The sequence below is a fragment of the Hypanus sabinus genome, chromosome 10 (genome assembly GCF_030144855.1).
Source record: "Hypanus sabinus isolate sHypSab1 chromosome 10, sHypSab1.hap1, whole genome shotgun sequence".
Lineage (NCBI taxonomy): Eukaryota > Metazoa > Chordata > Chondrichthyes > Myliobatiformes > Dasyatidae > Hypanus > Hypanus sabinus.
In genome coordinates this window covers 152,505,897-152,520,834 of record NC_082715.1, presented here as the reverse complement: position 1 = coordinate 152,520,834, position 14,938 = coordinate 152,505,897, and the positions used below count along the sequence as shown (strand labels likewise).

Here is a 14,938-nt window from a genome sequence, read left to right as displayed (position 1 = left end):
AGATAAATGTCGGATCATAATCATCATAACCCTCTCCACTAATCTCTCCTCTTCACATGCACTCTTTGGCCACTACTCAGTTACCTGTTCTGCCAAAAGGTTTCAGGTTACACTCCCATGAAGTGTCATTTGCATATTGAAAAGTGCACAAGAGCAAAGCGGCTACCTTCAATAGATCACGGCTTTCATAGAAACATAGAAAACTTACAACACAATACAGGCCCTTTGGCTCACAATGCTGAGCTGAACATGTACTTACTTTAGAAATTACCTGGGATTGCCCATAGCCCTGTTTTTCACAGCTCCACATACCTATCCAGAAGTTTCTTAAAAGGACCCTATAGTATCTGCCTCCACCACCATTGCTGACAGCCTATTCCATGCACTCATCACTCTCTGCATAAAAAACTTACCCCTGATATCTCCTCTGTACCTACTTCCAAGCGACTTAAAACTGTGCCCTCTCATGTTAGCCATTTCAGCCCTGGGGAAAAGCCTCTGACTATCCACATGATCAATGCCTCTCATTATCTTGTCCACCTCTATCAGGTCACCTCTCATCCTCCGTCGCTCCAAGGAGAAAAGGCCAAGTTCACTCAACATATTATCATAAGGCATGCTCCCCAATCCAGGCAACATCCTTGGAAATCTCCTCTGCACTCTTTCTATGGTTTCCCCATTCTTCCTGTAGTGAGGTGACCAGAATTGAGCACAGTACTCCAAGTGGGGTCTGACCAGGGTCCTATATAGCTGTAACATTACCTCTCGGCTCCTAAACTCAATCCCACGGTTGATGAAGGCCAATGCACCGTATGCCTTATTAACCTGTTACGTACTCGTGACACATGACAGTGGTGCCCTTGTCATGTGACTGGGGTTGAAGCTGTACTGGACTTGAGGTGATGGTCTTGTGATGGTGGAATGACGTCATTTTCCCGCCAGTAGAGATCATGTGACGGTTTTTTTTACAGGTTATAAAAGGTAGACCCCACCCTGTGAGGAGGGGCAGTTCGTGGCTGGATTTGCCAAGTTGACTTCATGCCACTGCGTGTTTGAAGTGATGACGCAGTTTAGTTGAAGGATGAAGTTTTTATTTAATGCCTAAAGTTTAAAAGGTCATTGCCAGCAGGTTCTTTATGATTCTGTTAGTTTGAGAATTAAAGGAGAGTGAAGATTCAAGGTTGGAAGTTAAAGATCGAGGAGAATCGCTTTCTACGGTGAAACGGGGGCGACCTTTGTTTGATCCTTATTTGGAAGGATTTCGTTGACTATCTTCATGTTAATCCCTGGGTTTACCAGAAAGGATTGAGGATAGTGAGGAAGGAAAGGTCAGTGCCTTTAAGCCGTTCTGTTTCGTAAATTCTTCGTGGGAATTTCGACGTCGGGGATCGAAGCAAGCGACGTGAAAGAGAACCTAAATCGTCCTGTAAAGTCTCTCCTTTTAAATGGACTGTGAGCATATCGAACTTTTGGCAATATCACTTTAAAGAACTGTTTTGGAATATCACTTTACGAACTGTTTGAACAGCCGCTCAGCAGCTGTTTCCGGTTACGGTAGTGTTTGTTTACTTTTGGGGGGTTTGTTTTCTGTGTTTAATAAACGTGTTGTTTGTTATAAGAAACCCTTGCCGAACTCATATATTTATTGTTGCCTGAATACGTAACAAACCAAAGAGTCAACCTGCGCAGCAGCTTTGAGTGTCCTGTGGATTCGGACCCCAAGATTCCTCTGATCCTCCACACTGCCAAGTGTCTTACCATTAATACGATATTCTGCCATCATATTTGGCCTACCAAATTGAGCCACCTCACACTTATCTGGGTTGAACTCCATCTGCCTTTTCTCAGCCCAGTTTTGCATCCTATCGATGTCCTGCTGTAACCTCCGACAGCCCTCCACTCTGCCCACAACACCCCCAACCTTTGTTTCATGGAGGCACGGGGTCTACTTCTGACTTTATTCCCACATTAAGCAGCGGCTCTCAGTTCCTTCAGAGCCCCAATCCTTACCAACTTTAATTGATGCACCATAGAAAGCATCTAGATGTCTCATGGGTTTGTGTAGCACTGCACGGAACATAAACTAACCTCTCCTCTGTGGATTCTGTCTGCATTCTTACTGCCTCAGACAAGTATACTGTGCAGTATAAAGCAGCAAGTAAAATCAAAACTCCAGCCCAGACGTTCTCTCATCTCCCTTCTCCATTGGGCAAAAGATGCAAAAGCTTGAAAGCAGGTACCAACAGGCTCAAGAACATCATTAATCTTGCTGTTAAAAGACTGCTGAATGGTTCCCCAGTACAATATTTGGACTCTTGACCTCACAATCTACTTCATTCTTATCTTGCACCTTCCTGTTTACCTGCACTGCACTTTCTCTGTAGCTGTTACACTGCTTTCTAAAGTTGTCTTTACCTTGTTCTACTTCAATGCACTGAGTAGCGATTTGATCTATATGAATAATATGCGAGACAGATTTTTCACTATCTCAATACGTACGAGAATAATAAATTATTTCCGACCCACAGGCTTGCATTAGCAGGAAGCAGAAACTTAGTGAGATTTGAAAAGCTGATCTTACCTGAGTCCAATCACTTGTCCTATGAATTTACCGAAGGCAACGAACATTGCACGAGTCAGGGACACCAGGCCTCGCAGTTCTTTCGGTGCGCTTTCCCCGAGATACATACTGTGAACGTTGAGGCCAATACCTTCAAACAGCAGGAAGACATTAACTGACAAAAGATGGCCCTTGCTGCAGTGTCAATTATACAAAGCATTCAAATGCAATCGTTGTGTGAGTAAAGCCCATCCTCTTCTTGTCCCACTGACTCATTCGAATTCAGTCTTGAAATATAGTGATCACCAGTAACACATCACAATGAATGGCCAAGACTTACACACGCAAACACAACAATGTAGGAATCGGTCCAACAACAGCCTCAATAAAAAGAGGAGGGTGCAAAAGAAAGGAAACTATCAGCCAGTTAGTCTGCCCTCAGTGGTTTGGAAAATGCTGGAGTCATTGTGAAGGATGTGGTTTCAGGGTACTTGGAGGCATGTCCAAGTAGGACATAGTCAGCACGGTTTCCTCAAGGGAAAATCTTGCATGACAAATCTGTTGGTATTCTTTGAAGAAATAACAAGCAGGGAAGACAAAGGAGAATTGGTTGATGTTGTGTACTTGGATTTTCAGAAGGTCTTTGACAAGGTGCAACACATGAGGCTGGTTAACAAGCTTCGAGCCCATGATATTACAGGAAAGATTCTAGCACGGATAAAGCAGTGGCTGGTTGGCAAGAGGCAAAGAGTGGGAATAAAGGGAGCTTTTTCTGGTTGACTGTCAATAACTAGTGGTGTCCCACAGTGGGTCTGTGTTGGGAGCAATTTTTTTTACGTTATATGTCAATGATTTGGATGATGGAATTGATGGCTTTGTTGCAAAGGTTGGAGACGATATGAAGGTAGGCAGAAGGGTAGGTAGTTTTAAGGAAGTAGGCGACAAAATGACTTAGGAGAATGGGCAAAGAAGTGGCAGATGGAATACAGAGTCGGGAAGTGTGTGGTCATGAACTTTGGTAGCAGAAATGAAAGGGTTGACTGTTTTCTAATTGGACAGAAAATACAAAAATCTAAGATGCAAAGGATTTTCGAAATCCTTGTGCAGGATTTTCGAAATCCTTGTGCAGGATTCCCTAAATGTTAATTTGCAGGTTCAGTCTGTGGTGAAGAAGACAAGTGCAATGTTATCATTCATTCCAAGAGGACTAGAATATAAAAGCAAGAATATAATGTTGAGACTTTATAAAGCACTGGTGAAGCCTCACTTGGAATATCGTGAGCAGTTGCGGGCCCCTTATCTGAGAAAGAATGAGATGAAACTGGAGAGGGTTCAAAGGAGGTCCGTGAAAATGATTCCAGGATTCAACAGCTTGTCATGTGAAGAGCATTTGATGGCTCTGGGCCTGTACTCACTAGAATTCAGAAGAATAAGGGGTGACTTACTGAACGGTGAAAGGCCTTGAGAGTGTTGATGTGGAGATGATGCTTCCTATGGTGGGGAAGTCTAAGACCAGAGGACCCAGCCTCATTAGAGAGGGGGTCCTCTCAGAATAGAGATGAGGAGGAATTTCTTTAGATGAAGTGAATCTGTGGAATTTGTTGCCACCGGCAGCTGTGGAGACCAAGTCTTTATGTCTATTTAAGGCAGAGGTTGATAGATTATTGATTGGTCAGGGCATGAAGGGATACAGGAAGAAGGCAGGAGACTGGGGCTGAGAGGAAAATTAGATCAGCCATGATGAAATGGTGGAGCAGACTCGATCAGCCAAATGGCCTAATTCTTCCCCTATATCTTATAGTCTTATGATCTTATAATTCACCCAGTATTACAGGCGATGATAAACTCCTGAATTTATCAGCAACAATTACTGACATTACACAGAATAATAAAACCTCTAACATTACAGATACTAGCGACACACCCAATATTATTTCCATCCAACATTATGGCCATCAATAATCCAGAAAATCTTACAGCCATCAGTACACACCCAACTTTATAACACTCCAGACACACCCAACACTAACATCACAAGAAACCAAGATAGCATTATTGCCATCAGCAATACAAATTACATTCATCCATATTTTCAATGATTTCATTGGCCCCCCCCATGGTTTTATTTTTACTATGGATGTCCAGTCCCTATACACCTCCATCCCCACCAGAAAGGCCTCAAAGCTCTCTGTTTCTTTCTGGACACCAGACCCAACCAGTTCCCCTCCACCACCACTCTCCTCCACCTAGTGGAACTTGTCCTTACTCTCAATAATTTCTCCTTTGGCTCCTCCTACTCACATGGGTCCCAGCTATGCCTGCCTGTTTGTCGGCTACGTGGAACAGTCTGTGTTCCAACTGTACACTGATGATCATCCTGCACATTTCCTACACCCGTGCTGAAATTGTCAACTTCATCCACTTTGCCTCCAACTTCCACCCTGCCCTCAAATTTACCTGGTCCATTTCTGACACCTCCCTCCTCATTCTTGATCTCACTGTCCCTATCTCCAGTCACAGCTTCTCCACTGATGTCTAATTATAAACCCATGGACTTTCACAGCTACTTGGACTATATCTCTTCCCACCCTGTTACTTGTAAAAATGCAATCCCCATCTCACAGTTCCTCTGTCTCCTGAGGCATGTCATTCTGAAATGAAGCAGATGTCCTCCTTTTTCAAAGAAAGCAGCTTCCCTTCCTCTACCATCAATGCTGCCCTCAACCACATTTCTTCTATTTCACACTTGTCTGCTCTTACCCCATCCTCCTGCCACTCTACCAGGGATAGGGTTCCTCTTGTCCTCACCTACCAACCCCCGCCCCTTGCGCATAATTCTCCAAAATGTCTGCCATTTTCAACGGAATCCCACCACCATGAATATCTTCCCCATACCGACCATTTTCTGCTTTCTGCAGTATCGCTCCCTAAGTGACTCCCTTGTCCGTTGTCCTTCCCTATGGACACAGACCCCAAGATCTCACTGCTCCCCACTCTGCCAACAGTCTTACCATTAATATTATATTCTGTCTTCAATTTTGACCTACCAAAATGAACCACCTCACATTTACCTGGGTTGAACTCCATCTGCCACTTAGCCCAGTTCTGCATCCTATTGATGTCCCACTGTAACCTCTGACAACCCTCCAGACTATCCACAACACCCCCAACTTCTGTGTCATCAGCAAACTTACTAACCCACCCTTCTACTTCTTCATCCAGTGCATGGAGCTGGAGAAGGTAGCAGAGGTACAGAATGAATAGTTTGCTTCAGTATTCACCAGTGGAAATCATAGGGATGAGTTACAGTGGATTGAAATGCTTAAGTCTATAGACATTAAGGAAGAGGATGTGCTGGAGCCTTTGAAAGGTTTTAAGTTATACAAATTGTCAGGACCAGGCAAGGTATACCCCAGACTACTGTGGGAAGCAAGGGATCACAAAGAGAAAAGGTCCCAGATCAGATCCCTGTAGAACACCACTGGTCACCAACCTGCATGCAGACTACAAACCATCTACAACCACCCTTTGCCTTCTGTGGGCAAGCCAATTCTGGATCCACAAAGCAATGTCTCCTTGGATCCAATGCTTCATTACTTCCTGAAGGAGCCCTGCATGGGGAATCTTATCAAATGCCTTACTGAAATCCATACATACTACATCCCCTGCCCTACCTTCATCAATGTGTTTTGTTACATCCTCAAAGAATGCAATCAGGTTTGTAAGGCATGGCCTGCCCTTCGCAAAGCCATACTGACATTCCCTAATAAGATTATGTCTCTCCAAATGCTCATAAATCTTGCCTCTCAGGATCTTTTCCAACAACTTGCCCACCACTGAAGTAAGACTCACTGGTCTAAAATTTCTTGGGTTATCTTGTTCCCAAGGGAACAACCTTCCAATCCTCTGGTACTTCTCTTGTCCCTTTTGATGATGCAAAGATCATCACTGGAGGCTCAGCGATCTCCTCCCTCGCTTCCCACAGTAGCCTGGGATACATCTCGTATGGTCCTGGCAATTTGTATAACGTAATACCTTTCAAAGGCTCCAGAACATCCTCTTTCTAAATGTTTATAGACTTGAGCGTTTCAGTCCACTGAAACTCAGCCCTATGATTTCCACTGGTGAATACTGAAGCAAACTATTCATTATGTACCTCTGCTACCTCCTCCAGCTACATGTACATGGCCCCTTCTGGCTCTCCTAATTTCATTCTTAAGCTCCTTCCTTCTAGCCTTATAATTGTCTAGATCTCTATCATTACCTAGTTTTTTGAACCTTTCCTAAGCTTCTCTTTTCTTCTTGACTAGATTTACGACAGCCTTTGTACACCATGGTTCCTGAACCCTACTATCATTTCCTTGTCTCATTGGAACATACCTACTCAGAACTCCATGCAAATATCCCCTGAATGTTTGCCACATTTCTTCCGTACTTTTCCCTGAGAACATCTGTTCCCAGTTTACGCTTCCAAGTTCCTGCCTGATAGCTTCATATTTCCCCTTACTCCAATTAAACGCTTTTCTAAATTGTCTGTTCCTATCCCTCTCCAATGCTATGGTAAAGGAGATAGAATAGTGATCACTATCTCCAAAATGCTCTCCCACTGAGAGATCTGACACCTGACCAGGTTCGTTTCTCAATACCAGATCAACTACAGCCACTCCTCTTCTAGGCTTATTGACATATTGTGTCAGGAACCCTTCCTGAACACACCTAACAAACTCCACCCCATCTAAACCCCTTGCTTTAGGGTAATGCAAATCAATATTTGGGAAATGAAGATCTCCCACCACAACAACCATGTTGTTATTACACCTTTCCAGAATCAGTCTCCCTATCTGCTCCTCGATGTCCCTGTAGTAACAGGGTCATCTATATATAAAAAAAACACCCAGTAGAGTTATTGACTTCTTCCTGTTTCTAACTTCCACCCACAGAGATTCAGTAGAAATCTCTCCATAACCTCCTCCTTTTCTGCAGCCATTACGCTATCTTTGATCAGCAGTGTCATGCCCCCACCTCTCTTGCCTCTCTCCCTGTCCTTTCTGAAACATCGAAAGCCTGGCACTCTAAGTAACCATTCCTGCCCCTGATCCATCCAAATCTCTATAGTGGCCACGACAACATAGCTCCACATACTGATTCATGCTCTAAGTTAATTCGCTTTGCTCATGATACTCCTTGCATTAAAATAGACATATCTCAAACCATCAGGCTGAGTGCATCTTTGCTCTATCATCTGCTCATCCTTCCTCATAAACAAGCTGTCACTACTTGTGTGCTAACTGCCACATCTTCTGCTTCTTCACTTTGGTTCTCACCCCGTACAAATCTAGTTTAAACCCTCTCCAATAACATTAGAAAACTCCCTCCTAGAATATTGGTTCCCGTCCAGTTCACGTGCAACGCGTCCCACTTGTACAGGTCACCCCTTCCCCAGAAAAGTTTCCAGAGATCCAAGAATTTGAAAGCCTGCCCCATACACCATCTCCTCAGTCACTCACTCACCTGCGCTATCTTCCTATTCTGATCTTCCCTAGCTCGTGGCACCAGGAGTAATCCAGAGATTACCACTTTGGAGATCCTGCTCTACAGCCTCCTTCCTAACTCCCTAAACTTACTGTGCAGAACCTGTACCCCTCTCTTGCCTATGTCATTGGTACCAACATGTACCACAACCTCCAGCTGCTCACACTCCCCTTCAAGAATATTCTACAACTGCTCGGAGACATCTTGGACCCTAGCACCTGGGAGGTAACACACTACCCTGGTGTCTCTTTTGCTGCGACAGAATCTTCTAGCTGACCCCTAACTATTGAATCCCCTATGACTATTGCTCCACCTGACCTCACCCTTCCCTTCTGAGGCTCAGAGCCGGCCACAGTGCCATTGGTCTGGCTGCTGCTGCCTTGCTCAGATAGGTCATCAGTATCCAAAGGGGTCACCTGTTGCTGAGGGGAATGGCCACAGAGGGTCCCTGCACTGACTTCCTTCTCCCTTTACCTCTCTTGAATTACCTCCCTTTACCTCTCTACTTCTTGAATTCTGCTCTCTGGGCCATAACCACCTGCTCAAAAGTCTTATCTATCAATTGCTCTGCCTCCTGGATGATCTTAAGTTCATCCAACTCCTTAATGTGGTGTTTCATGAGCTGGAGCTGGCTGCACTTCCCGCAGATGTAGTCATCAGGGAGACTATCAGGTTCCATAAATACCCACATCCTACAGGAGGAGCTTTCCACTGGCATCCTAAACACAAAGTATACTGCAGATGCTGGGGTCAAAGCAACACGTATAGCACGCTGGAGGAACTCAGCAGGTCGGGCAGCATCTGTGGGAACGAGCAGTCAACATTTCAGGCTGAGACCTGGTGTTTCTCTCTCCCCTCCCCAACCTTTCAAACGTATTCCTCAGCTTTTTTTTCCTCTAGTCCTGCTGAGTGTTTTTGGCCTGAACCGTCAACTGTACCCTTTTCCATAGATGTGCCAGAGGATTGGCGTATTGCTCATGTTGTTCCATTGTTTAGAAAAGGGTTCTAAGAATAAATCTAGCAATTATAGGCCTGTACATTTGACATCAGTGGTGGGTAAATTAATGGGAAGTATTCTTAGAGATGGTATATATAATTATCTGGATAGACAGGGTCTGATTAGGAACAGTCAACATGGATTTGTGCGTGGAAGGTCATGTTTGACAAATCTTATTGAATTTTTTGAAGAGATTACTAGGAAAGTTGACGAGGGTAAAGCAGTGGATGTTGTCTGTATGGACTTCAGTAAGGCCTTTGACAAAGTTCCACATGAAAGGTTAGTTAGGATGGTTCAATCATTAGGTATTAATATTGAAGTAGTAAAATGGATTCAACAGTGCTGGATGGGAGATGTCAGAGAGTAGTGGTGGATAACTGTTTGTCAAGTTGGAGGCCGGTGACTAGTGGTGTGCCTCAGGGATCTGTACTGGGTCCAGTGTTGTTTGTCATATACATTAATGATCTGGATGATGGGGTGGTAAATTGGATTAGTAAGTATACAGATGATACTAAGGTGGGTGGCGATGTGGATGATGAAGTAGGTTTTCAAAGCTTGCAGAGAGATTTAGGCCAGTTAGAAGAGTGGGCTGAAAGATGGCAGATGGAGTTTAATGCTTATAAGTGTGAGGTGCTACATTTTGGTAGGAATAATCAAAAAAGGACATACATGGTAAATGGTAGGACATTGAAGAATACAGTAGAACAGAGTGATCTTGGAATAATGGTGCATAGTTCCCTGAAGGTGGAATCTCATGTGGATAGGGTGGTGAAGAAAGCTTTTGGTATGTTGTCCTTTATAAATCAGAGCATTCAGTATAGGAGGTGGGATGTAATGTTAATATTGTACAAGGCATTGGTAAAGCCAAATTTGGAGTATTGTGTACAGTTCTGGTCACCGAATTAGAGGAAAGATGTCAACAAAATAGAGAGAGTATAGAGAAGATTTACTAGAAAGTTACCTGGGTTTCAGCACCTAAGTTACAGAGAAAGGTTGAACAAGTTAGGTTTTTATTCTTTGGAGCGTAGAAGGTTGAGGGGGGACTTGATAGAGGTATTTAAAATTATGAGAGAGTAGATAGTTGATGTGGACAGGCTTTTTCCATTGAGAGTAGGGGAGATTCAAACAAGAGGACATGAGTTGAGAGTTAGGGGGCAAAAGTTTAGGGGTAACATGAGGGGGAATTTCTTTACTCAGAGAGTGGTAGCTGTGTGGAACAAGCTTCCAGTAGAAGTGGTAGAGGCAGGTTCGGTATTGTCATTTAAAGTAAAATTGGATAGGTATATGGACAGGAAAGGAATGGAGGGTTATGGGCTGAGTGCAGGTTGGTGGGACTAGGTAAGGGTAAGCATTCGGCATGGACTAGAACGGCCACGATGGTCTGTTTCTGTGCTATAATTGTTATATGGTTATATGTTGCTTGGCCTGCTGAGTTCCTCCTGCATTTTGTGGGTGTTGCTCGGATTTCCAGCATCTGCAGGTTTTCATCCATATTAATCCACAAACAGTAAATACATCAATAACTTTCAGAACAATGTTGTCTTCGGGAATACAGCCAACATTAAAACCACCATCGTATCCAGCATTATAGCTGTTCGATATTACAACCTCATTTTTACACTAGGCATTACAACCCTCAACAACACACCCAGTGCAACAATTACAGGGGCCTCATTCTATATGACATCAGAAATTTTTTAAAAACTGGGTACCTAACTGACATAAACACTATCAGTGACACATCCAAAATCATAGGCAGAAGGTTTAGTAACACACCAAATATCACAAACAGCCGTAACACATCGAACATTAAAGTAATCAATAACCTTCTCAGTATTATATCCATTAGGAACACACCCAGCATTATAGCTAACTGGAACAGGCCTAACATTGTCACCAGGAATAACCAACACCACATTGTAGCCTTAGTAACCTGTGCAGCATTGCCTTCATAGTAACACACTCAACGTTACTGACATCAGAAGTACGACGTACATCATTATAGCAATTTTTGGCATTGGTAACACAAACAATATTACAGTCAATAAGACCCACACACTATTCAGCCCCCAGTAATATTTATGTACCCCAGGGATAATTAAACCCAAAGTTGTACTGTTAGAAAGTTCTACCTGTGGAGGGATGAAAACAGGGTTAACCAATAAAAAAAAGAGAATTTGAACAAAACGCTTTGCGAGGGAGGGACACGGGAAGAATAAGGAGAGAAATGCAGCAACGATTAGAAGCTGAAGACATGAACTGTTAAGAGTGGAATTAGTAGTGAGTATCTTTACCTACTAACTTGAGACCCTCAGGGTGAAACCCCTGGAGGAGAGACAATAGCAAAAAAAGATTTATTGAAGCTACGGCTATAACACGCAGCAGCTATAACGAGACAACAGCAGCAGAGACCAGTGTCCAAAATCCCTGCCATGTAGTTGGGAATTAGTTCTGCAAAGTTATACCAAGGCATTTGTGGATAATAAACTATTTCATCCAACAAAACCAAGACACAAGATGGTGAGCCACCCAAAGCGGGAACAAAATGTGTAATGACGCAGAGGATTTAGCACAGCTGGATGTACAAATTTATTTTCATTTGAAGAATCGGAATTTGATTTTCTTCAAGAACTCATTATTTTTCTTAAGACTTTGATAAGATACTGAATTGAGACTTACTTTGTTTAAGAGTTTGATGTTGGAGAATTGTCGTGAAAGGAGTTAACTGTATATATAATTTTTGAATTTGAATTTCAACTTGTAGATATACTGTCTGGAACTGAAACTGAAGTTAACTATAATACTTGAGAATAGGAATTATAGCTGGTTTTCTAACTAACTAGGGTTGTAAAAAGGGAAGTTTAGTCTGCAAACTTTTAAATAGGGAATAGCACTAGATCTAATTAGTTAGAGAAATTGGAGGTTATTCTATGGAATATCACTGATTCTAACTAAAAAGAATTTGTTGTAGTTTGATATCTAAGATTTTGAACTTAAACAGCATGTCTGAATTTTGAATTGTTCTTGCTCATGTAAATATTTTATACATATTGTTTTTTTCTTATAAACAAAATTTATTTCCAGAAGTGTGTGGTTTCTATTCACTGCCTCCTTCCAATACCTAGAAACTTCTGATGCCCTATTAGCATCTCGTGTAATTTGATTTTCTCTAAAGAGTGCAACAACTAGTCACACATGATAAGACTGGTGCTACACAGGTGTTAAACTTACAAAATTGCAACCATCAGTTGCACATTCAACAATCCAGCAATTAGGAATACTTACAGCAAAAATACACATCACCATAAAGGCAACATGTCTCAAGTAAAACTGGCAGCAATAAATTGAATGGTTGGGTCATCAATAACACACGCGGCAGATAAGGACAGAGTTGATTAAGCGGTTCCGCGCCATGGACAGCATTCACTGGACAACAACGATTTTGCTTCATAAGTACATCTTTTGGATTCTGAGCTGCTGATCATGAAAGTCAAACTAAAATTTCCCTATCACGCACCACTTTTTAAAAACAAAAGCCTATATTTATTTCCATCCATAATTCAAGTCAATTAAAATGTTGCCCACAATGTAAGCTGAAAAGTTCTCTAACTTGTCCAGGCATGCTTAGGCAGGATGGATGCTGGATGGCTGGACAGGTTTTAGAAAAGCTATACAACCATCATGCACACAGCATTCTATGTATTGTGTTTACAAGTATATCAGTTTGCAATCACGTTGATGTACATGCTCAACTCGCATAGCATATTGTGTGTACTCGTTATAAGAAAGTAATTGTATTTTCAGAAGTGTTTTTGATAGCAAAATGTCTCACCAATGTTGCAACAGATGTGATACTTCCTTGTTATTTTATGGCAAGTGCAGTATGCCCTTAAATTTCAAAGACAGAACATGACTCCTCTTATTAAGAAAGCCGATGAGCTCTGCCTCGGGTGTAAAATTGGTGACCGAAACAAAGCCTGGGCTCTTCACATTTTATCTTAGAGATATTTGGAAGTCAAAGCCATTTGCTGTCCCAATGATATGGCAAGAGCCGAAGGATCATGTGACAGACTGCTCCTTCAATCTGACCAACGTGTCTAGTTTCTCTGCAAAAACAAGAAGTCCATTGAATACCCCAATCTCCCTTCAGCCATGCTGTATGATGATAGTCTTCCAGTACCGAAGCCACCAGAGACATGGAATCTAGAGGAGGCAGAGGAAGATGACATGATGTACGAGCCAGGAATGGAAAATGACACTAATACCGATACAGATTTATGTCGAACGAGCCTCATCTTATAAGTCAATCTGAGTTCAATGACCTGGTCAGAGACTTGGGTTTGTCAAAGGTAAAAGCAGAATTACCAGGTTCAAGATGGCAAGGATGGAATCTGCTGTCACCAGGCACAAAGTTTTCCATGAAGGATTTTGATATTTGGGGCAGATTTTGCCCAGAATAACTGATGCCAAGATTAAGGAAGTTACTTTTTGTTAATCCACAGGTCATCAATGACTGGCAATTCAAAGAACTTCTAGTGGGTACACAGAAAACATGTTAGTCATTCAAAGATGTTGTTGAAATTTTTCTTGGCACCTATAGAGCACCAAACTACATGCAGCTGGTTGACGACATGCTTCAAACGTAATAAACCATCAAGTAACTCAGTACAAAACCAATATGTGACTAAAGATTCATTTTCTGCATTCCCATCTATATTTCTTCCTGCAAACCCTGGCACTGTCAGTGATGAGCGCGGTGAAAGCTTTCACCAGGACATTGCAGTCATGGACAAACTGGAATTGAAATGGCTGGAACAGGGTAACTGGAATCCATTGATGCTGGCCGATTATTGTTGGACACTCAAGTGAGAAGCCTCAGGCACTGAGTACAAATGAAAATAATCAACAAAACATTTTAGCTTAGTTGAACTACTGCAAAGCATTGGCACCGTTATGCAATTAAACACATTCAATTCAATAAAAGTTAATTTCTTGTTTCTCCAAATTCCGACATGATACAAATAGTCTGAAACTATATTTGTGTTCAGCTTCAAGTGACCTATCATAACCAACAAAAAAAATCTGAAGCAGCAACAATTTCAAAAAATTATCTGTCCAGTGTGATGGATGGTCCAGGATCCTGGGGTCCGTATTGAAAGGACACTCAAAGCTGCTGCACAGGTTGACAGTGTTGTTAAGAAGGTGTCTAGTGTGTTGGCATTGATCAACCGTGGGATTGAGTTCAAGAGATGTGAGGCAATGTTACAGCTATATAAGACCTTGGTCAGACCCCACTTGAAGTACTGTGTTCATTTCTGATCACCTTACTACAGGAAGGATGTGGATACAATAGAGAGAGTGCAGAGGAGATTTACAAGGAGGTTGCCTGGATTGGAGAGTGTACTATTAAGCCTGCAGGCCCCTCCTTTTTGAGAATTGCAGGATCGCTATTGATTTGGGTCAGGAGACCCAGGACATAAGAGAGAGACATGCGGAATGTCTTGACCCCCCGGCAATATAAAAGCTACGGGAAACGGCCATTTTTTTTAATTACAAAATCCTTTATTACAAATTTCGGTGCTATACAATATATACAAAACAGTGGCAAACACAATTACTGCACTACAAATAGACAATAGACATTACACCAGAATGTTGCCATCTCTATCCACGATGGCATTTACACCCTGCGGAGCCCAATGGTCTCGAAACTCCTCCAAGGCCACTGTGGACTGCGCGTGTTCCTTTTCAATAGTTACCCGAGCACGAACATACCCCCTAAACATTGCCAGGCAGTCTGCCCAGGGAGATCCTCCCGCCACCCGTTTCCAAGACCCTCGGATGGCGGA

At 42.6% G+C, this 14,938-nt stretch overlaps 1 protein-coding gene across 3 annotated transcripts in view; it reads right to left on the bottom strand.

The window, feature by feature from the left end:
• The window catches only part of LOC132401254 (solute carrier family 2, facilitated glucose transporter member 11-like), a 50,002-nt gene that overhangs the window by 21,259 nt on the left and 13,805 nt on the right, over positions 1 to 14,938 (bottom strand). For all 3 annotated transcript variants that reach the window (XR_009514536.1, XM_059983273.1, XM_059983274.1), the window contains exon 5: positions 2,582 to 2,711. Coding sequence is in view for 2 of the 3 variants with exons in the window: in XM_059983273.1 (XP_059839256.1) it covers positions 2,582 to 2,711 (130 nt within the window). In the remaining variant the exon portion in view is untranslated. The remainder of the gene's footprint in view (positions 1 to 2,581; positions 2,712 to 14,938) is intronic.